This window comes from Acomys minous, assembly GCF_964271855.1.
Source record: "Acomys minous genome assembly, chromosome: 1".
Classification (NCBI taxonomy): Eukaryota; Metazoa; Chordata; class Mammalia; order Rodentia; family Muridae; genus Acomys; species Acomys minous.
Window position 1 is genome coordinate 151,502,988 of NC_140483.1, and position 24,536 is coordinate 151,527,523.

At 42.6% G+C, this 24,536-nt stretch overlaps 1 protein-coding gene across 4 annotated transcripts in view; it reads right to left on the bottom strand.

Annotated features, from left to right (window-relative positions):
• The window catches only part of TMEM245 (transmembrane protein 245), a 73,315-nt gene that overhangs the window by 40,946 nt on the left and 7,833 nt on the right, over positions 1-24,536 (bottom strand). For 2 of the 4 annotated variants that reach the window (XM_084775930.1, XM_084775932.1), the window contains exons 2-8: positions 19,592-19,709; positions 18,135-18,236; positions 11,350-11,466; positions 8,703-8,939; positions 6,541-6,710; positions 5,555-5,578; positions 156-260 (exon numbers count right to left, since the gene is read on the bottom strand). In XM_084775930.1, the coding sequence (XP_084632056.1) occupies positions 156-260; positions 5,555-5,578; positions 6,541-6,710; positions 8,703-8,939; positions 11,350-11,466; positions 18,135-18,236; positions 19,592-19,709 (873 nt within the window). The remainder of the gene's footprint in view (positions 1-155; positions 261-5,554; positions 5,579-6,540; positions 6,711-8,702; positions 8,940-11,349; positions 11,467-18,134; positions 18,237-19,591; positions 19,710-24,536) is intronic. The other 2 variants (XM_084775931.1, XM_084775933.1) reach the window with 1 other exon arrangement.

Genomic DNA, 24,536 nt, shown 5'->3' on the forward strand with positions numbered 1-24,536 from the left:
ACTCACAACAAAATTACTAATGTACAAAATGAAAATTTTGTAGTAGGTAAAGGTACTTCTGATAGGCCAAATAACATTTTCCATTTGCTTCTGCTAGCTTCTTCTGCATATGTGACTCTCCTGTTATAACAAGAACACTGGTTGTTGTACTTTACCTTTGCAGTCAGGAGAAGGGCTAAAAGAAGGGTTCCTATGACTAGCAAGAATATGATGAAAATGCTGATAATTTTATCTAGCATCTTCTCCAACCAGATGATCATCTGCATGGAAATAAAAAAGAATCACTTAGTAAGCACATGTGTGTACTCAAATATCACAAATACAACATATTCAGCATTGCAAAGCAAACTACAGCATACTTATTAAAGCAGTAAAAGCTATAAGCAACGTTAGAAAATTAAGTATTAATTACTGCTGTTCTGTGGAGAGCTCACTATAGTCAGAGCTATGGGAAGGCAGTTAAGCAGAACATCACCCACATGTACCCCGAATGCTCATTATGCTATATCCACACTTCAATCTCTAGTTCATGAGGCCTGGGAAACATATTCTAAACAAAATGATAACAGTCCATCAGTCAAACTAAGTCTCACGAAGCTGTCTTATCTGTCAGCCAACACAGGTGGCTTAAGAGAACGTGTATGCTTCTTGTAATGGTCATCTCTGAAATCAGAAAAAACAGGAGCAAAGACAGACAACAATTACATTCCAACTGCATTTTGCTTTTATTCCATTAGGGTCATAAAAACAGTAATTGTTGATGCATGTAATGCTACGGCAGCAATAATAGCGAATTCAGAGCAATGGTTCCCAGGAACCAGACTCAGGAAGTCCATGCAGTTCTAGTGAAATAGACAGTAGGTGAGTACGTTTTTGGTTTTTTTGGTTTGGTTTGGTTTTTTTTTTTTTTTTTTTTTTTAGTGTTTTTAAGACTTTCAAATTTTTAAAAAGCTGAATATGTGGGTTTTTTTTTTACTTGGAAGGGTACCCACAGGTGTCAGAGTGTGAGTATGGGGGTCAGAGGGCAATCTGCGAAGGTCACTAACTTGGTGAAAGGTGCTTTTACCTACTAAGCCATTACTGACAGCCTCAGGGCTTTCAGATTTTAGATATTTCACAATAAAATGCTTTTTAAAGTCCTTCTTTTCCACTAGAAGCTTCTAGTCTACTTCAAACATAAGCTTTATGACATGACTCTAACTCAACAAGGTATATTAATCTTCAATATAGTATGTTCTTCAGCCAATAATTACAATTATGCTTTTCTTAAGATGTTATTTGATATTCTATCTGTACTAGAACTTCTCTCATCCTTTTCAACCTCAATAATCCTACATGTTTTAAAAATGTTTATTTATTGTGTACACAATGTTCTGCCTACATACACCAGAAGAGGGCACCAGATCTCATTATAGATGCTTGTGAGCTACCACTTTGGAAGAGCAGTCAGTGCTCTTAACCACTGAACCATCTTAATCCTACATTTTAAACACTTTTTGTTTTTAGAATATATAACAATGATAGATTTCTACACTTCCTGCCATGCAAAGCCACCATTTAAAATTCAAAATTAGACTTAATTAGATCAATAATGCTAATGTGCCATACTGCACCCTTCAACCCAAGTATAAGCTGTAATAATGCTAAAGTTGTTCCTAATTTAAATTGAAATTACACTCTTTACATAATGAGTTAAATTCCTAAAGGCAACTATTAAAAACAAACAAGAAAACAAAAACAAAACAAAACCCCATATTCTATCTTCTTCTTCTTCTTCTTTTTTTTTTTTAAATAGTTTTTCTGTGTAACCATGGCTGTCCTGGTCTCACTTTGTAGACCAGGGTGGCCTCAACTCACAGAGATCCACCTGCATCATCAGGGATTACAGGTGTGCAGCATCACACTTTTATAATATTTATTTCTTCATAGGCTGAACTTTCATATGTCTTCCATGAAGGACACTGCCCTTCATTAGTGTCATAGATAGCTCAGACACAAAAAGTTAATCTATTATGTTGACACTCACTCAGAGATTCAAACAGAAGAGTTAAGCTTCAACGCATGCTGCCAAAGCATCAGAGACAATGCAGAGATTAAAATAAGATACATAGATAGAAAGAAAGAAAGGAAGGAAGGAAGGAAGGAAGGAAGGAAGAAAGAAAGAAAGAAAGAAAGAAAGAAAGAAAGAAATGGCAGATTGCTAAGGTATGGAAGGTCAGGTGTCTTAATCTGAAGATAAGTTCTAAAATCCATGAACTGAGAAGTTTTACATCAGAAGGCAGCTGGATCCTGGCGCAACTCCCCAAGAAAAAGGCGACCTCACTCTTATCTCTATAGCTATGAAACCCAGTACACCAGGAGTACAGGTTGTATAACAAACACGGGTAATTTCAGAATTACAGCTAGAGTTGTTCCCATGAATAACAGTTTGTGAAAATAATGGAGGAAGTGTCCTTAAAAGCATATTTTTAAATGAAAATAATCTACTAGGACAGCATGGAGCCCTAACATCCTGTCAGACAGTATTAACATACAAACCACAGGATTTCACATATATGCCTACCAAAATTACAAACTCAGACTTCGTAGTTCTGAGTAGAGTAGAATCTTCCTAACTCCAAATTTGTCAGAAATTAAGTACAAAGTACTTGCTTAAGACTTTGGAGACTCTTGTTATTTCCAGCCTGCCACATAGTGAAGTGTGCAATTGCAGAGGACCCAGGTTCAGTACCCAGAACCCACATGGCAGCTCAATTGTCTTTTAACTCCAGTTCCAAGAGACCCACTGCTCTCTTCTGGCTTCTAAGTGCACCAGGCCTATATATATACACAGGGCGCGCGTGTGCACACGCACACACACACACACACACACACACACACACACACACACACACACATAATGCAGGCAAAACATTCACACACAGCTAAAACAAACACAAGAGGAAAGTCAAATGGAGGAAAAGAAGCAACTGCTGAGTGGGAGTGAACAAGAGCAAAGAGCAGCGCACACAGGAGAGGCTGGGTCTCGAGGAGTGCCAGATGCTTTCCTTCCAAGGATCCTCCTTCCCTGCGCTCACAGTGAGCAAAGGCAACAGAACGGTCAACATCACTGCTGGGCTATGGAACACACATGGTCTCTATAAATTTCTTCGGACTTTCGAGGCCATGACCAATTTAATAATCTTTAATATTTCATTTTTAAAAGAAGAGGAACTGTTTTAAAATGGTGTGCTAAGTATTTCAAGTATAAGGGGTGAATTTTTTAAAACTTTTTTTTCTTTTTTGGTTTTTCAAGACAAGCCTTGGCTGTCCTGGTCTCGCTTTGTAGACCAGGCTGGCCTCAAACTCACAGTGATCCTCCTGCATCTGACTTCCTGAGTACTGGGATTACAGGTCTGTGCCACCACGCCTGGTGAAGTTTTAAAACTTAATTACACTAAGCCCGACTCTGAAACTGGCTTTGCTTATCGAGCTATTTAGAAAGTATCGTCAACACACAGAAATGCAGGCAACTGCATCCAACTGCACACCAACGCTTTGAACACACCGAACAAAATGAAGGACCAGTTACTTCATCTCCTAGGAAACTCTTAACACTAACTCTGCTTTTCACCTATAAATTGGGCTCATAAATTAGGTTTCCTAACTCATTTAGTCCACTGAGGGTAGATCAAATTAAACTTAATAAATTTAATTCTTCTTTCCTTTATCTTGAGGATAATTCATTTCAATACACACCATCCAGGGAAATATATAGAATCACTTTGATTAAAGTTAACAAAATGCTTATTATACTCTATGTTGTGTGTGTGTGTGTGTGTGTGTGTAAGTAGGTAGGTAGACAGTCAAAAACAGACAGACAAGGATCACACTTACACTTATGTCCTACACTAGCTTATAGGAAATGAGGGCATGTGCAACCATGGATATGTTACACTTATGTCCTACACTAGCTTATAGGAAATGAGGGCATGTGCAACCATGGATATGTAGAGTGGAATAGACAATGTATTTTACACATTGCTTACTTCTCATCCTGTTTAAAACCTTAGGTGTTGTCTCCTAAGTCTCCCCCTTTCTTTACTTCAATGGAGAGGGAGCAAGGAGACAGCAAATTCCCATCTCCACATTTAAAGGCCGTAGCTGGGTCTAGCAGTGTATGGCAGCCTGCCGTGCTTGCAGCCTCAATTTGACCCCCTGTGACACAAAAATAAATACTGAATAAATTAATGAATATAAATAAGTAATTAAAAATATGTGACTCTGATCTACTTCCACATCTTTAAGGCTTGTTACAATGGTTTTACTGACCCTGAGTCTTGTGTTTAAACAGGACACATATACATGCCTGCTCTTGCAAACCTGCCCTGAAGACTGAAAGCCAGCCAAACCCTGCTCTGAATAACAAAGCACAGCATCCCTCTGGCCTGGCTGTAGGAATGTGTGTGAAATGTGTCTATTAGGATGTCAGCCATGGAAAGAAGTTCCTACCTACAGACAAACCTCATGCATGACTCATGAAACACAGGATTAGATGTCACAGGCCATGACTACAGTTGTCTTAAGAAAAAAAAATAGCAATAGCAATCTGTTTCTGGGATTCTGAAGTTCCTAGTTAATTTCTGTCATCTTGACACAAGTTAGAGGCATTGCAGAAGAGGGAACCTCCATTGAGAAAATGTCCCCACCAGACTGGTTTGTAGGCAAGGCTCTGGAGCATTTTCACGATTAATGATTGCTGTAGGAGGGCCCAGCCCACTGTGAGTGGTGCCATCCCTGGGGAGGCGATTCTGAGTTGCAGAGGAGAGCAGGCTGAGCAAGCCAAGAGGAGCTAACCCGTGAGCAGCACTCCTCCATAATCTCTGCTTCAGTTCCTGCCTTGAGCTCCCTACATGATGGATTGCCAAGGAGACATGTAAACTGAAGTTAACCCTTTCCTCCCAAGTTGTGGTTTACCAGAACAACAGAAGCCCAAGCTAGGACAATTTAAAAAGAAAAAGGGACCAAAAAAATTACTAGCCAAAAAGTTAAGAGAACCCCAACAAGTGTTTTACAGATTTGTCAGTTTTTAAAATTTCCCATGTTGTGTATAGAAAAAGTAGCAATAAAGACTTTCTTTCCTCTGCCGTAATGTCTTTCAAAGGAACCTACAGGGGTAGATGTCTGTAATCCTAGCTCTCGGGAGACTGAGGCAGGATAAAAGCCAGTTGGACTACAGAGCAGACCCTGACTCAAAGAAAAAAGAGAAAGATGCCAGAGTCGCCACATGAGAGAAAAGGTAAGGAAGTCAATTCTCTGGACAGAGGGCTGTGACACACAACTTCCTAAATATTTGACAAAGGGACCCGTTCATATCCTAGGAGCTCTGTGGAGGTTTTGGTAATGACTGTATTTCACTTATATTTCACGACCTTCCATAGCTTATAGTTAGAATTTTTAAAACAAATCTTAAGTTTAATGTATGGACAGAAACACAGAATGAGAAAGGAAAAAACTGAGGGGCTGAGGCAGGGCATAAAATTCAGTAGTGAAAACCACACCCACATGGCATTACCTTCTTGTTTAGCCAGTGCCAGAGCTGGAGGACAGGGGAAGGTGAGAGAAGAACAGTGGGATATCATTAGAGAATGCAACAACACAGGAGAGAAAGTCACTAAGAGCAGGGAGGAGGCTGTCATGAAAGCTAGAGGAAGAAACAGGGCATTACAAAGCTTTAACAGAATACTGCTTTACAACCAGGATGGCCGAAATGGTAACTACAAGCTTTACTGTAACTTGCAATCTGCAGCATGTTTCCTCAAGGGCAGAGCCCTGCACAGCGGGCTCCATCCACTGATAGATGCCTGCGTGTGCTCAGTTCGCTCTGCTGTCACTTCCCCAAAGCTTCCCTTTCCCACCACCTGGATAACAGAAGGCATTTTCACAATGCTCCCACTGTGTCACACGGATAGTGCTCTATATAAACTGTAGTGACTGAATACATCAGACACTGAAATAAGGATCTTACATACATTAGCTCAGCACACAACCACACTGTAAGGTAAGTGCTATCAGATCCATTCTACTGATAATGAGGCCAGGGCATAGAGAAGTTAGGCCATCTGTCCTAAGTCACAGGGCTAGTAAATAACAGAAGTAGGAGCTGAAGGCAGAGTGTGGATTTAGAGTCTATGTCCTTTAACCACAAAGTTCCCCAAAATTACCATCTCTCGGCCTAAGGCTAGCTTCTGTCTCTGGGGTCCGTAACTGGGTGGGTTTCCCTGTAACTCAGCAAAGGGCTTGCAAACAAGAACCACTCCAACAATAAGTCTCCACTCCGAGCCACACTTCCTTACCTAATCTTCTCTCTCTTGTAAGGGAAATAACCATACTTTTATTTAATCTAAATCCACTGTGTCCTCGTGTAAACCGTAACTCTTGGCCTTACATTTTCATGGAGAACTAGATATGAAGCCCATTATCAATTAGCACACGTTATGAATGGGCCGTTCAAGCCACAGAACACAGTCAGCCCACTGCAGCAGCCCAGTCATACGATACCTTGCTATCAACTTTTAGTAAGAACTTTCCAAGCCCGACAATCGGCCATGGCGCTAAAGCCTCCTGCCGCTCCTTCAGGAAGCTCTCGATAACCTGCCACCACGCACGGCAGCGTTTCTCCAGGAAGCCCAGCACTCCAAAGTGAATCACGAGCTTTTTGATTATCCAGACTATAGAGAAGAGACAAACACAAAGGACACAGATTTGAAAGGCAGACATGAGCAAGTTCCTAGTTTCCATTCTACACAGTAAGGCCAGTATTAAAGCAAGACCGTGTTGGAAAGGAGCCAGGAGGGCCACAGGTGTTTAAGCATAAGGAACTGGCCAGGCGCACTCTCAAGAAGACCCATGAGCTAAACACCATCCCCTTTGTGAAGCTGAACCCAGGATGAGTCCGAGCTCACTGTCCAGCCTACAAACATCATGAACTGGTGGCTCTCATCGGTTCCCCTTCCTGACTAAGGAAGACTGAGCCCCAACATTTACTGATTTCCTTGGCTACTACAGCTATTCTTCCTCGGTGGCTTTGTACCATGGCAGGCAATATTTCCAACTGTGCTCCTATTCCTCACACGATTCTGTTCTGTGCATGTGAACAGAGGTTAGGGGTCAGCAGAGAAGCCAGTTGTTAAAGCCAACAAGAAAGAGGCCAGAAGAAGGGCTACTTACTAGTGAGGGTGGGCTGAGATATGGTTTCTTTCCACAAAATTTCTCTAACTCCTGGGGCCAGTATTCTTTTTTGTTCTGGTTTTTTTTTTGTTTTGTTTTAAGATTTATTTATTTTATGTATACAGTATTCTGCCTCATGTACACCTGCAGGCCAGAAGAGGGCATAAGATCACATTATAGATGGTTGTGAGCCATCATGTGGCAGCTGGGAATTGAACTCAGGACCTCTGGAAGAGCAGTCAGTGCTCTTAATCTCTGAGCCATCTCTCCAGCCCGATAGGGCCAGTATTCTTAACCCCAACCTTGTAAATTGTAGGGTCAGTGTGGTGCTGAGTAAGAATGGTTCTCATAGACTTGCAGGAGTGGTGGCGCACGCCTTTAACCCCAGCACTCAGGAGGCAGAGGCAGGCCGATCTCTGTGAGTTTGAGGCCAGCCTGGTCTACACAGTGAGTTCCAGGACAGCCAGGACTGTTACACAGAGAAACCCTGTGTAACAGTCCTGGGGGAGGGCGGGGGGAGGAGGGCATCCCCATAGGCTCATGTATATGACTATTTTGTCCTCGGTAGATGGAACTATTTGGGAAAGATTAGAAGGTATGGCCTTGTTGGACGAAGTAGACACTAGGCTTTAAGATTTCCAAAGCCCATGTCATTCCTGGCTTGTGTGCACATACTTGTCTATCTCTCTGTCTCTATCTCTGTCCCTACTTCACAGCTATTCCATCAACATGTGAGCCCTTAGCTCCGGCTCCTGCTCCCACAACTGCCTGCCTGTGCCATGCTTCCGTCATGATGGCCATGGACTCCAAGCTTCTAGAATGATGAGCCTCTGATTAATGCTTTCTCTTTTTTTTTTTTAAGGTTTATTTATTTGTTATTATGTATACAGTGCTCAGTTTTCATGCACACCTGCACACCAGAAGAAGGCACCAGATCTCATTATAGATAATTGTGAGCCACCATGTGGTTGCTAGGAATTGAACTCAGGACCTTTGGAAGAGCAGCCAGTGCTCTTAACCTCTGAGCCATCTCTCCAGCCCCAATGCTTTCTTTTATAAGTCATCTTGGTCATGGTATTTTGTCACGGTTATAGAAAAGCAACTAAGACAGTCAGTATGATGTAACATTTCAAATTTTCCTGCATTAGATTTTGTCTTGTTTTGTTTTGTTTTTGAGACAGGGTCTCTCCATGTATTCCTGACTATCCTGGAGCACTCTGTGGCTCTTGCAGAGGACCTCACAATTGTCTGAAACTCAACTTCCATAGGACCTAATATCCTTTTTTGGCCTCTGTGGGCATACAGGGAACCACTTATACACATAAAATAACAATAAATCAACATTTTTCTCATGACATAAATACAAATATACATCTATTTTAAGATGTCAATAAAATCATATCAAATATTAAAATCTCATTGCAAAAAAAAAAAAAAGAAGAAGAAGAAAAAGTCTGACAACAAAATAAAACCATACTTAACCAAATAACAACCTGCAACAGGCACTGGCAGCAGCTGCACTACCCACAGATTCAGCCAGAGCTGGACAGCAATGATGGCCCACATGAGAGACACGAAGTAGATGTCACTTGTTTTCTTCTTTCTGAGAAACGCTCCCATCTCAGGCCTCTGTCTCCCCAGAGTGGGTGAAGGAGAAGAGGGTGAGGAACGGGAGGAGGATGAAGAAGAAGCAGACAGGCCTGGAGGGGGCTCTCCCCTGTCTGTGGGCTCTAGAAAACACAGAGACATAAAGTCGCATACCGTCTTAGTCCACATAAGAAAATCACAACACAAAACATACCATACTGGTATGTGCAGCAGGATCGCATCAGGTTAAAGACACACAATATTTGCACTGAAACAAACTTGCAGAAACTGACCCCTATTAGGGTTTTAGTCTAGGGAAATCAGGTTTGCTGGGAGACAGTAAATATTCTATCTTGTCTTCTTCTATGAGTTAAATATTTTTTGAGATTCATTTTTATTTTATTTATATGGATGTTTTGCCTGTGTGTGTCTGTGTACATGGGCCAAAGCTACAGTGAAGCTGATGATAACATGGTTCCGTTTGACCTTGTTCTGCTTGTCTGATCTGGAAACTCCTGGTCAGTAGGAATGACAGACGCCAGAACAGTGACTCTGCAGGCTAAGTATCATCCTGCTCCACTTTGGAAAGATGGTGTCATGGGCAAGAAAAGTACGTGTTCCTATATTCTGCACAGCTTCCTCCTAAATAATGCCTTCCTTAAACACGTCTTGAGTCAGTTCTTAAAGACAAGCTTGCTGTTTGGGGGGATAAAAGGATGGGTCAACTGGTCAAGCACTTGGTACATAAGCATAAAGACCTGGGTTAGAACCCCCAGGACCCCTGCACAGGGCTGCAGTGTGTGACTGCAATCCCAGTGCTGGGAGAGTGGGGACAAAGATCACTGGACATCACTGGCAAGCAAACCAGGTGAAACTGAAGAGGTCCAGATGCCACAAAAGACTGTACTTCAAAAACTAAAGTAGAAAGTGACTAAGGAAAACACTGGCATTAACCTCTGGCCTCTACACACATACACACATCATGAACATGCACATAATACACACACATGTAATAACCACACACACTTTTGAACAATGTTTGCTGTACTATTATCTACCTCCAAATCTCCCTGGCACACACTAGGGCAGATTCACATACTTCTGAACTCTGTGAAGTATTTAGGTGTGGCTCTGAACCTGGTATGAACCTACCAGCTGGGTCTCACAGAAGCCAGGCCCCACAGAGCAAACGGAGGGCCTACTTTGGGAAACCAGTAAAACTATACAGCATAAAGGCATTAAATTGTACTTTTACTTTTAAGAGAAAGACTGTCAGGAAAAAAAAATGCATAAAATGTGCAAAAGAAAAACACCCAAATGTAGACAGAGTTGGGAAGAGAAAAACAGCATAAAAAATACAATAATGGCCAGGTGGTGGTGGCAGATGCCTTTAGTCCCAGCACTCAGGAGGCAGAGGCAGACATATTTCTGAGTTTGTGGCCAGCCTGGTCTACAGAGTGAGTTCCAGGGCAGTCAGGGTCACACAGAGAAACACTATCTTAAATAAAACAAACACACACACAAACAAATGATGTAGAACTGACTGCTGGAGAAGGAACAGAAAATAAAAAAAACAATATAAAAAGAGCAGAGTTGGGGTATGGGTCATAAATGAGACACACAAAGGGAAAAAATAGAGAAATATAAGAAAAACATGTTTTAAAAAGAAGCAAGGGGGGCTGGAGATATGGCGGTTAAAAGCACTGGCTGCTCTTCCACAAGACCCGGGTTCGATTCCCACACGGCAGCTCACAACTGTCTATAACTCCAATTCCAGGGGATCCAACACCCTCATACAGATATAGATGCTAGCAAAATACCAATGCACATGAAATAAAAATAAGTAAATTATTGGGGTTGGAGAGATGGCTCAGAGGATAAGAGCACTGCCTGGTCTTCCAAAGGTCCTGAGTTCAATCCCCAGCAACCACACGGTGGCTCACAACCATCTATAATGAGATCTAGTGGGTGCAGGTGTACATTCAGGCAAAACACTGCATACTTAATAAATAATAAATAAATCTTTAAAAATAAATAATTTTAAAAAGAAGAAGCAAGGGAAAGAGCCAGGATAGGAAACCCAAAAGGTAAACAATCAGAAACATGGGAAAAGAAATGCATGAAGACTACAGTATAAAAACCATGAGGCCGGGCGTGGTGGCATATGCCTTTAATCCCAGCACTCAGGAGGCAGAGGCAGGCGTATCTCTGTGAGTTCGAGGCCAGCCTGGTCTACAAAGCGAGTCCAGGACAGCCAGGGCTACACAGAGAAACCCTGTCTCAAAAAATCAAAAGAGAAGAGCCGAGCGTGGTGGCGCATGCCTTTAATCCCAGCACTCGGGAGGCAGAGGCAGGCGTATCTCTGTGAGTTCGAGGCCAGCCTGGTCTACAAAGGGAGTCCAGGACAGCCAAGGCTACACAGAGAAACCCTGTCTCGAAAAACCAAAACAAACAAACAAACCACAATCACAACGACAGGGACAGTGGACCAACAGGTCTGAGGTGCATTCTGTGCTGCCAGTGTCCTTCATTCTCCTTCATGCTGTCAGTCACCTGCAGGCGGGGCAGAGGGCTGCTCTTCACTGCTTGGCTCATAGCCTGTGATGGAGATGGCCAGGTTTGCAAGAGTGGAAGCTGCCATGGAGATCACCTGTCCTGGTGACTCCGCCCCTGTAAGACAGGAGAGAAAGGGAGAAGCAGGTAAACAAAGCAGGAACTAACTCCTGCCAACTTAAACCAAAACTATCCTCAATAGCAACAAATGAAAACAGTGATTTCTCAGCCTCTGTGGGTCTTCACTAAGGAAGAACACCTCAAAACCATCAGCTGCAACTCGCTGTCATTCTGTCTTCTTCATTTGAGAACCTGATACTAGTAAGTATGCCAGATGCTGCACCCAAACAAATAAATTCAAATGCTGGGCTTTTTTTTTTTTTAACTTTACCAGATGATTTTTACTTTTTTATTTATTTTTTATATTTTTTGGTTTTTTGACACGGGGTTTCTCTGTATAGTCTTGGCTGTCTTGGAACTCTCTTTATAGGCCAGGCTGGCCTTGAATTCACAGAGATCCGCCTGCCTTTGCCCCCCTCCAAGTGCTGGGATTAAAAGCATGCACCACCACTGTTGAGCTTACCAGATGATTTTAATGCACATTTCCACTGGAAAACATTGCACATAGCATCTGAGAACTCCTTAGTTAAACTGTTTTACACTATTTTATATTATTAGTTCTAATACAGTATACAACAGTCTACATTTATTGTTCATAGTAATAACATTACATAAATGAACACATCAATATATGGATAGATAATGTACAAAAACATAGACCTACAAACTACAAACTTCAGCAAAGACAAAATTCACAATTGGGAAATCTGAAAGATCATTTGGTTCCCTGTCAAATTTCTGCTGCATAACACCCGAACTGTATCATTGGCACCGGGTTCACATAAAGCATCTATGGGCAATGAGGATGTCTTCGACAGTCAGTCTCTTGACAGGCTATGGCAGATGGGGAACACTAGCTCCCACGGCTCCAGGTTCTAGTATACTCTCTTATGTGGTAGAGGCTGTGTATTACGACTCCCCAGAGGGCCATGTGCTAAGCAGTTTCCACCAACCAAGTACAACTGTGCAAGATCTGGGAACCAGAACGGCTCACTGTCATGTGGAAGCTACAAAGCTCCTACAACAAGTGTTCTGCAAACCTGTTATTTTTCTGCAGCAGCTTAGTGAAGTTCTAGAGTTCCTGCCGTCTGATTTCTAAGTTAATGGCAAGCAGCAGCAGCCATGTACCTGTGCTTGCCAAGCGCTTCCCCTGACTATGCTGCTTCCATCTATGCCAGAGCCAGGAGTGGATGCATGGTTTCACAGAAACACACAACTCCCAGATGCTGCTCAGTACCTCCTGCTCATAGCAGCTGCAGTGAGTTCTACACCATAGGGACACTGGCCAGTCTAGTCACCAAACCCCAGACACTCACACAGATAGGACCTTACCTAACAACAGATATCGGCCAACCATGGGAAATAAACACAACCCAAAGAATTTTTATCTCCTATTAATCCCATACACAAATTAAAGATTGGCCATCTCTCACAATAAGAAGCCAGAGCCTCAAGTAGCTCCTTAGTCCATTTAACCATTGAAATGCAGAGCCACAAGCTTAATTGTGACCTATCCCATCCTCCAATAAGTGTCCCATGACCTCAAAGAAGTTTATTTTAAGGCACTCAAAGAGAATTCTCACTCACAGTCTGGGAAGAAGATAGAAGCTACCCATCTATGCTGGGTAGGACCTTAGTCCCCGGTCTATATACCAAAGGTGTCCAACAGTAGTAAAAGGCAAACAGCAACTAAAGAGGAAGCAGGTGCCTTTTATGTCTGGCATTTCCTCACTGTTTACTAGTACCACAGATAAGGCAAAAACCCAATTCCCAGAGTATAGTGAAGAGACATGCCCAAACTTTAAAAAGCACATAAAAAAGTGAGTGACAAATTATGACTGCTATATATGGAGCAGGTATTTTACTAGCTCTTAAGACAAGAGACCTGACATAATCTAGAAAATCAAGGAAGTGTTCTCTATTCAAACTTTTATTTATTCTTTATTGTATACGGGTGTTTATTCTGAAATGTATGTCTGTATACGACATGTGTGCAATGCCCACGGAGGCCAAAAGAATGGCAGATCCCCTGGAACTGGAGTTACAGGTCTGTAAGCCACCATGTGGGTGCTGGGAATGGAACACTTGCTCTTAGCCATCTCTCCAGCCCTAAGGGAAGAATTCTCTTTAAAAATGAAAATATAATTGATATTGTAAGAGAGGAGAGGGAATTAACCAAGTAAGTGCCAAAAATAACCTCAGGGTAGAAGAAAGCTTGCAGGAAGGCTATGGAAAGAACCTGATATGCAAACAGCAGCAAAAGGAGGTCAGTGTGTTGAGAACAGAGAGGGCTGGTGGGACACCATGACCGAGTAAACAGAGCTATAACCAGTTAAGCCAAATGACATTAGGCATAGAGGTAGGTCATATTGAGAGCTTTAGTCTTTATCCAAAGAGAAACAGAAAAACACTAAAGATGTAACAGGGCAGCAATCTCCAGCCTTCCCTGTGGAATATAGTGCAATATATAAAGACTCATGTGTTCTCTAAAAAGTAGTCCTATGTGCTTTTTACCCAAGTTTCTCACAACAGCAACGCCTTGCAAAACTGTAGTGCACCATCCCAATCAAGACAGCAGCAGGGACATGAGTCACACAATTGTCCTCACTACAAGCAGCCTTGCCACCGCCCACTCAGAATCCAGGCAGCTGCTTCCTGTCCTCTCAACACATGACCAGTTCTGAGATGTACTTGATCACTCTTGCTTTTGTGGAGAAAGACGGATGAGGGGAAGCCTGGCCGTGGGTAACAAGTGGCTGCATTCAGTGATGAGCTGACAGATCACAGGCAGAGGGGCCCAGCCCTCCAGATTACCCAACAGGGAACTATAAAGGGCCGGGGTCAAGATTCTGGAGACTTGCAGAGAAAAGTTACACAAAGTCACTACAGCAGAACTAGGCCTAGATTCTCAGGCGTGTGCCCAGGAGAGCTATCTCAGAAAGGCCCCAAAAAAATTGCAATGGGGACACCTACCAACGCAAACGTTACAGCAGAAAAAAGGGACAGGTGGGACAACAACTTCCAGTCAAAATGTAAAATATGTCAGGGTTCTACTTGAAGTGAGCAACAGTCAGTGGTCCTGAACAGACAGACTTCTGCATAAAAACTTAATTATATAAGGAGGCTCGGACAATGCATAAGGAGAACGTAGACCCCTGTTCAGATTTAGCCAATGGACAGCTCATTCTCCATGGGGGTGGGGGGAGCAGGGACTGCCTCTGACATCAACTCTAGTGCCCCTGATTTGATCACCTCCCCTTGGTGGGGAGACCATGCGGGCACAGAGGAAGGGGATGCAGGCTATCCAGATGAGACCTGATAGGCTGTTGTAAGATGGGGGCAGGGAGGAGGCGGGGGAGGGAGGAAGGACCCTGTCAGCGGTCTAAGAGAGGTTAGGAATGGGAAGATACAAGCAAGAGGTTGTATCCCTCTACAAATGGGATGTAATATTTAAAATAAATAAATAAGTAAAAATTCCACAAGTTAAAAAAAAAAAAATGATGAGGCTCACTTGAGACACCCAAAAAAGCAACTTCCATGGCAATTTTTAGACTTTCTCATCTAAGAGGAGTCTGAGCCACATGCTAACATTAGCTCAGGTACAACCAACATGTTAAGAATTAATGCTGAAGCCAGGTGTAGTGGCGCACGCCTTTAATCCTGGCACTCGGGAGGCAGAGGCAGGCAGATCGCTGTGAGTTAAGGCCAGCCTTGTCTACAAAGAGAGTTCCAGGACAGCAAGGGCTATTACACAGAGAAGTTCTGTCTCAGAAAGAAAGAAAAGAAAGAAAGGAAGGAAGAGAAAAGAAAAGAAAAGAAAATGCTAAACAGTGCAGAATGTTTGAGGAGCACAAGGATGGAAAGCATGCTGGGAGCCCAGCGGCCAGGTCGCAGAGGTGCGCTCTCTCAGTACTAGACAGCGTTGTTCTTCAACTCACTTAAATAGCCTCAGACACATAAAGAAATGGAATACAACTATCCTGGGGCAGAAGAAGAAACTGGAACCTAAACACTGGAGGTGGAAATGTGTACCAGACAAGAAGGCAAAGGAGGTCGCAAAGAGAAGCAGTGTCCTCTTCAAAGGGCTTCAAGCCGCCCGATAAGGCCGGGAGACAGGTCCATGAGAGGAACAGACAAGTATTGGAAGATGGAGATCACAGTGGGAAGCCGCAGAGTTTCCATACACAGAGGACAGATACTTCAAGGGCTGAGGATGTAGGCGAGAAAGCAAGAGCACCTGGGCTCAAACCCTACTTCTTACTATGTGCACAGCGATGGGAGAATCCCTGACAACCACACGTCCAGTCTCCTCATAGATGAACGAACTCCATATAAATTCCAATTTGGATGTGGCTGAGTGTAAAAGATACACAAAAAGGCCCTGAATGCTTCCGGGATACAGGCCTACTTCCTGGGATACTGAGCACACCTTTGCTGTTGCCATCAAAGTACTGTTGGTGACAGCATGAACTGTAAGCATAGGCCACTAGCGTTTCTACAGGATTTCTCCGTAGCTTCTGCCTTTCACTTAATAGCACAGCTAGGTCCTGAGTCATACTCTCCCTAGCAGACATGTTCACATCTTCTGTCAGGGTCAAATAACATTTTATACATGGTAGACACTTACACCTGAAAATTAAAACCATTAAACCATCAAAACTACACTGTAAAGACTATCTATTCAATTTGCTAGTGTCAACAAAATACAGAGTAAATATTCAACGAAAACTATGTAGTAACATTTCAGGTGACACCCGAGTGATTGAGAGCCTCACACTTCAGACATGCCAAAGGAGTAGCACACAGAGAAAACCCTGACCTGGTAACGTCTCTTATCAAACGGACACACATTTTAATGAACTCTATCTACATGCTGTGTTTCTGTACTTCAAAGCACAAGGTCTAGACAGATGAATGCCAGGAATGAGATTCTAGATAAGGTCATGGTCCTAGATTTAAAATGCAGCTAAAAATAGGCATATAAACAAGGGTATATAATCTTGTGCTCAAGGACTGGGGGTGGCACGGGGGTGGGGAAGCACACCCAAGATTTTAAGTATCAATCTGCCCAGGGTCCTGGGGGGAGTTGCCCAAGACTGAACAAGGGCACAGACAGGATAGATACTCAGAGTTAATACAACTACGTCCACAATTAGCAGATTAATTTTTCAGTGTTGATAGTAAGGAGTGACTTATTGATCTGCTCTGTTCCCCCAGAGCAGCAGCAATGAGAAACCAAGCACGCCTGCTGCTGGCATGAGGTACGCATACATGGACGGCTAGTGTGTAGTGACCTTGAGAAGGTTCCGTTTCCCTCACTGATGAGGAGAACACGCCTTCCTCTCACAGGGCACGCAACCTGGATGCAAACTGCAGGTTCCTCTAGGCTAAGAAGCTGACAGATTCTAACTGCAGAGTAGGACATGAGCAGTTGACTGTGTTCCTCTTTTTTCTATCTGAGCTTCACTGGACTTCATGCCATATGCTTGCCCAAGCAATTAAAGGGCTTCCCTGCACAGGCTTTTTGTTTGTTTGTTTGTTTTTTAAGACAGGGTCTCCCTATGTAGCCCTATGTAGACTGTCCTGGAACTCACTCTGTAGACCAGGCTGGCCTCGAACTCAAAGAGATCGGCCTGCCTCTGACTCCAAAATGCTGAGATTAAAGGTGTGTGCCACCACCTCCCGGCTTGCAAAGGTATTTCTAACATTACTAGCAGAACAGCTGCCAGGTATGCTGCACTACTGCTCCAGGCTAAGCAACTGGCATTAGAGACACATCTGAAGCCTGTTCTTCCTCCTTTTAAAAAAGGTTTATTTTTATTATTTTTCTTTCATTTTATTTTTATTTTGTTTATGGGTATTATGCCTAAATGTATGCCTTTGCAGTATCCACAGAGGCCAGAAAAGGTGTCAGGACCCCTGAAACTAGAGTGACAAATGGTTCTGGGTTGCCAGGTGAGTGCTAGGAACAGAACTCAGATGCTCTAGGAGAGGAGCCAGTACTCTTAAGTGCTGAGCCTGCCTCTAGACCCTTTTTAAAAAGATGTGTTTAGTTGTGTATTTATGATTATGGGCACTGTATTTGCATGTATGACTGCATGACAGAAGAGAGCATCAGACAAAGAGGGCATCAGATTTCATTATAGATGGCTGTAAGCTACCATGAGGTTGCTGGGAATTGAACTCAGGACCTTTGGATGAGCAGCCAGTGCTCTTAACCACTGAGCCATCTCTCCAGCCCTAGCCCCTTATTTTTATTCTTTCAATATTTTGGTTCTGGTTTTTTATTGAGGGGTGGGGGCAGGAATCTGTATATGGATATGTGCATGTGAGTGCAGATTCCCACAGAGGCCAGAAGACATTGGGTCCCATGGAGTCAGCTATAGAGTTACAGGCAACTGGGAGCCACCTAATGTGGGTGCTGAGAACTGAACGCTGGTCCTCTGAAAGAGCAGTGTGTTGTTGTTGTTGTTGCTGTTGTAGTAGTAGTAGTAGTAATACCACCTAATATGTTATTCCATGGTCAACTCTATAACCTATGTTAAAAATAAAAAGTACACACAACAAGAACTTAGTAATGTTTGGTTCATGGTGTTTATCATAGCAACAGACATAAATATCCTCTCAAAATACTAATAATATACTCATAAAAAACTATTTCTTACCAGCAGACTCCTTCCCATTCTGTTTTTCATAAAGGGTACCCACAGACATCAGGAAAACAATAACCAGGAATACTGGAATTCTCCATGAGCCAGCCAGTGATGCTGAAAATTGTTAAGAATTAATATTTTTACATAACATAGCAACTTGATACACATGCAAATCAAGAAAGTATTTCACAGGGAAAAATGTTTTTAAAAGGCCCTTGGACAGTAAACTTCAATTCAAGGACAGCTTCATTCTTTCTCTAAGCATCGAGTCCTGTGCCAGCCTACCCCTAAGCCACCCATCGTATGCACCCCACAAGCCACAGGTTTCAGATCCACCCAAACTCAAGTTCAGCCCATGCAGCACCTGACACTGTGACGAACAATCAGGCGCTGAACCTCAAGTCAGGAAGCCTGCCTGGTTTTCTGAAAACATCCCTAGGTTTGAACTCAAGTCTCAAAAAAGACCCAACAAAGCCAAAGACTGCAGCCAAGGCCCCCAAGTGCACAGCTAAGTCCCCAAGCACCTGCCTTCCCTGAGCCCACGTGAGATCCCCGCTCCTCTGCCTTCCACAAAATCAACCTGCGTCACCCCATCAGGAGACCTTGCAGATAAACCTCATGGTTCCAAGTCACCAAACCTGCGGAGTGCTCTCTTAAAGCCACACTCTGAGCAGACACGTTTTCAGGTGCTGGGCTTGGCTGCTGCTTTCTTGTCTTTATAAAAACAATTAACTCTAAAAAACGACTTTAGGTTATGGGCTGCTCTAGGTTGCTTGATTATTCTGTTTTTGAATTAGAATTTATTACTGCCATCAACTCAGACTTAGAATAAGTCTTGCCCAATCATGTGAGTCACGCTGAAAAGCCAGTCAAGAGCCTTAAGCAGCAGCAGCAGCAGCAGCAGCAACACCCCAGCTAACAGTGAGCTGCTCCACAGAACAGGAAACTCGTGACTCTAGAGCAGCCCTGACTCCAGCCATCTCTGCTGAACCATGAACTGCCTTCCTGATGCTCCCTGAAGCTCTGGCATCTCTCCCTTGTGATCTCAGATCTGCGTAAGCCACCCTTGCACAGCACGGGCCTCCTCCCCCACTCCTACCACAGGCCCTTCTTACCCAGAGCAAAAATCTTGTCCAGTCCTTCTTATCCAGCTGCTTATCATCCTTGGGCACTTATCTATCTCCTCCCCAAGCTCCTCATCCACAAGCAAAGCGAGCTCGAGGGTCTGAGACACACTCACCCTTCAAGGACTTACTGAAGGAGTGCGTGAGGAACTTTAAGGGCACCATTTGAAAGCAGAGTAGCTTCACTGAGGAGTGGTGAAAGCTCAGAGCCCACCATTTTCTACAGACTACGTTAAAGAATCTCAAATGCAACACACAAAGAACCCACTCTCCTTGCTCAGCCTCTGATGACCTAAGCTACAGTTACTGAGTGGCTGTTCTATAAAGGAAGAAGGAAGGACTCACCTATATGAAAAAGCAGTATCATCCAGACAGGAATCGAAACTGCTCTCAAGTAGCGTTGAGTGCTTGCATTCCACTTGAATGAAACCATCAGCACATAGCCAACTACCAATGTCCAGATCTTAATTAAATGAAATAAGACACAGTTGTAAAATATACACAGCAAAGAGCGTATGTTATACAACATCTGCAGCATCTGCATACTGCAAGTCCTCTGGGCACAGCACAGACAAGGTGCAATGGTGCTGTGACTGAGTCTTCCTCTTCACTTAGCTATGTCTAAGTAGGCATTTGAAACCCAGACAGTAATACTTAAAGGCTTAATAAAGACATACTAAAGTTCAAAATCCAGAAATGCCCATGCGATTTTTGGTTTAGGAACCATGGTAGCTCCCCCATTTAACGTTTTTATAAAATATAAAATAGTTAATATATAAGTAAGAGATTTATATTAAAGCTAATCTTGTGGAATTCCTAAAAGTTTCTGTTGATTAATGGGGGGCGGGGGGCTAAAAAGAAACAGGCTATAAATATCCCATAGTTTAGCCTATGAAGTTAGTAAGAAAGCCATTATTTTTAAACTAAAAAGAGCTAGCGCCTGTTGATAGTCTAAGTGACAGATGTTGAGACCCTAACCTAGAGCTGTATGTTACAAAGATGTTAAAAGGATTACCTGAAAAAATACTACAAGAAGAAATAGCGAAAGCTGAAAGCAGAACCAGCCAAGGTCCCCTACCCTACAGCTAAATGAGCATCACTAAAGAAGCACTACAAGCTGCCAATTTCCTATACACACAACTCGGTTCTCCAAGAGAACACTTAAAAAAAAACAATTGAGTTTGTGACTATAAAATTCAAGTACAACTTGAACCTGGGAGGTAAAAGTTCAAACAAACAAAAAAGACTTAATGATCCAAATCAGGACACAAAGGGGGAAAAAATTACCACAAAAGACAGGGGAAAGGGTCTATATTATTTTGGGCTCATTTATCAATAAAATTTGGTTTCTGAAACATGCATGCACTGCCTTAGACTTGAGAGCTTAGATCAGGAACTAATCCTTATAAAGAAATGACAGGTTCTTTAAAAGCTTTTGGCATAATGAGTGATGACCTCAAAGGCTGATGGAGAAATGATTAATTTGGGTGATTCACAAATATGGGGTTATTCAACCATGAAAATGGGTATGGGGGATTATGGGTATAGTGAATATACACATGTACTTGTGAGGGTCAGGTGTCTTTCTCTACAGCAGGGTCTCTTGGTGAACCTGGGACTCACAGGTTGGACAATGAGTGTGTACTCTGCTCTGACTCACCCTTCCTTTTATGTAGGTGCTGGGGATCCCAACTCAGGCCCTCCTGCTGGTACACTTTTCTAAGTGAGTCATTCCTCAGACTTAAATGAGTATTGTTTTCAAAGATGCTGGGGTCCATGCATGAGGAACAGTAAAACAGCTCTAGAATTCATGGAATACGGCCCACCGGTTAGCAAACCAACGATGGGTATGCCTGTGCGAGGCATAACCCCAAGAACTGCGTGTCCTGAGGACTTCATGCTTTATGGAGCATAGCTCTGCTTGTTACCTTTGCGGTCCTTATAATCCCCTTAATATGCGAACTGTGTGAGTCCTATAAAGGGGGCTCCCAGCCCCTCACTGGACAGTATCATTGGCATACTGAATAACAATGCTTCATCTTTTTCAGGCATTGCTGCTGGAGCAGATTAATGATTCAACCACCATCTCTGAAAACAACCTGCAGATGTAGATTGCTAACAAAGATCGATCATTACCCGTAGAAAGAATTTGGAAAAATAGATTGTTCATCAAGATTATGTAAAGATGTTTTTGCTAGTGGCTCTGAAGCAGAAAGTCTTGGGGAAAAATAGATTGTTTAGCAAAATAAGGTAAAGATGTTTTTGCTATTTGCCCTGATGTAGGAAATCTTAGGGGCCAATTGAAGTTAATAGAAAGTACACTATTAGTAAAGCGAGAGACTTTTTGGGGTTGACAAAGCAAGAACAATGGCCCAAAGCAGCATTGGCTGATGTGACTCTTTCAAGCTGGGCTGGCGACTGAGCTGACAATTGATTTCCTTATTCTATTTTTCTGTCCTCAGAGTCCTGGTATCATTTAATAAAACATATTAATGAGTGGATGAGTACCTTTACAACTTAAAATAGAGATGGCTGATTACTTTTATATAGGAGTTTAGATATATGATTCCTTTAAGATCTTCATGAGATTAGTTAAGCTAATTGATTCCTTCTTTGTAACTGCAAATTGCAGCCTGCCAGTAAAGAAAAGCTTGCTGAGAAATTACCTTGCTTGCTTATACTCTGTTAATATGTAACAAGTTGCTTACGTACAAATGTATGGGGGTTCTTAGAAACAGCTTGTTATTCATGTTTGCTCTTTACCCATAATACGTAAAACATTTGATCATGTGAAGGTACTGGGGAACATGATTTTCTTATGTACATCCATTGTAATCATTTATATAGAGAGAAATAGAATGTAAAGACATTGTGAAATTTGTACTGCTTGAAAGACGTTGTTGGGGTATAAAAACTGTGAAAGGAGAAGGATGAGGAGAAGAATAAGGATAAAGATAAAAATAAGAAGATGCCTTTAATCCCAGCACTCAGGAGGCAGAGGCAGGCAGATTATTGTGAGTTCGAGGACAGCCTAGTCTACAAAGTAAGTCTAGGATAGCCAAAACTACACAGAGAGACCCTGTCTCGAAAAAGAAAGAAAGAAAGAAAGAAAGAAAGAAAGAAAGAGGGAGGGAGGGAGGGAGGGAGGGAGGGAGGAAGAACAAGCAGCTTGTTAAAAGCTTTCTGCTGGAGTGTATCTTACTTTTCTCTCCTCCTTTCTCTTTCTTCTTTAGACGCTTGCTACTATCAGTTGATGCCTCCACTAGGAGCTATCGGTTCTAGCCCTAGCTTGCCACCATCAGTGGAAGCTATTGCCGGTAACTATCAGTTCCGGCCTGGAAGGTTGCCCTCAGAGAAAGTCTACAGGGACACCAGCCAGCCACAGGATTCATGCCCCACCTCAGTTTTCCCCAGTTGATGTCAAAGCTGGACTTTGATACAAGATCACACAATTTTGAATTCCTAATACAATATTTAGTTAAAAATGAGATACAGGGGAAAAAGAATAAGACATATAATAAACTACTACATGGTAGGGAAAAGAGAAAAAGTGCTAAGTTAACTGTGAATAAACAGGTATATTTTTTCTTTTGTTTGTTCTTGTTTTTTTTCCTTCTTGAAGCAGGGTCTCACATAGCCTGGAACTTCCCACGAAGCTGACAATGACTGATCCTCCTGCCTCTACCTGACAAATGATGAAATTTTGTAGCTGGAAAGGGTTGTTGTTTGCCATGCTGGAATCTGAACTGGGGGCCTCACACATTGCAGATGAGCACTCCACCAGGAAAATGACTTCCCACAGTCTGAAGTTGAATTAGAACTTTAACACTAACGTCTGCTTTCATTCCTAAGAGGTTATATATATTTTTTGTATATACTTGTACCTGTGCAGGTTTTGTGGACCACCTGTGTGCAGGAGCCCTTGGAGGTCAGAAGAGGGTTTCAGATCCCCTGGAGCTACAGTTTGAGGTACCTGTGAGGTAAGTCCCGGGAAATAGAGAGGAACTGAACCTGGGTCCTCTGGAAGAGCAGTAAGCATTCCCAACAGCTGAGCTGGCTCTCTAGCCCAAAGTCGGCTCCCTTTCCTTTCAAGTTTTATTCCGTGTGTATGGGTATTTGGCCTCCAAGTATGTCTGTACCACGTGGGTGCCTGGTGCCCTCAGAGGCCACAAAAGAATCCCCCTGCATTGTTACAGCTGGAAGCTGCCACTAGGGTGCTGGTGATGAAACCCAAGTCCTCGGCAGGTACAGCAGTGCTCTTAACTACCAAGCCACGGTTCCAGCTGCTTTCTTAACTGCAGGGGGGAGATGTGGTGCTAGAAAAAAATGAAAGCAGAGAAGGCTCCAATTTTCATAAGAAAGACAAAATCAGTATGAATAATTACCAAGTGTTGAAATAGAGTGACGCTTAGGAAAGGGATGGACTTCGCCCACAGGCTTAGAAGCTGAGTTCTAGGATTGCTATTGCGTGACTAACTCTGAACATGCAACCATGAAAATTTAATCCAAAATTAGATACACAGAAGTCTAAGGTGTTTCTTGCAGTGAAGTCACATGATTTCACTACAGCCTCTGTTCTGAACGAAAGTGCACACTTTGCGCTCACAGCTCATACACAAATCTGCTAATGATGGAAAAAGAATGACTTTTTAAGAGTTTTTCCTCACCATTAGTCCACGGCATGTAGGTACCAGACTGCTTTATCTGTGGCATGCATTCTGTTAGTATTGTTGATTTTTGACACTGCTTTGAGTTGCTGACCAATTTTTGAAACAAAAACAGACCAACAAACAAAAAAACTCAGGTGATTTTTGGCTTGAGTCTGACAGTATTTCCAGCAGTTTTTGAAATGGCCCTAAAAAGTAGCCTTGCCACTTTGCACTGTGTACTTATGCAAAGCAACACTCTCAGCATTGGTTATAACATCAGATTATCAATCAACCCTGGAAATCACTGAAGATGCTGCGCCTGTAGGTTAAACATTTGGCCAAGATTTGCATTTCTGTAAAAAAATAAAATGAGCACACTCATCTCATTAGTATGCAAATTTGCTTTCATCTTCAATAAATTATAGAATTCATTATATATACCAAAGAATTACTTTAAGGTATGTTTATGGGGCTGAAAGATGACTCAGTGGTTAAAAGCATTGTCTGCTCTTCCAGAGGATCTGGGTTCGATTCCCAGGACCCACATGGGATTCACAATCATCTGTAACTCCAGTTCTAGGGGATCTGACACCCTCTTCTGCATCCATAAGCACAGCATATATGTGCTGAACAGATATATA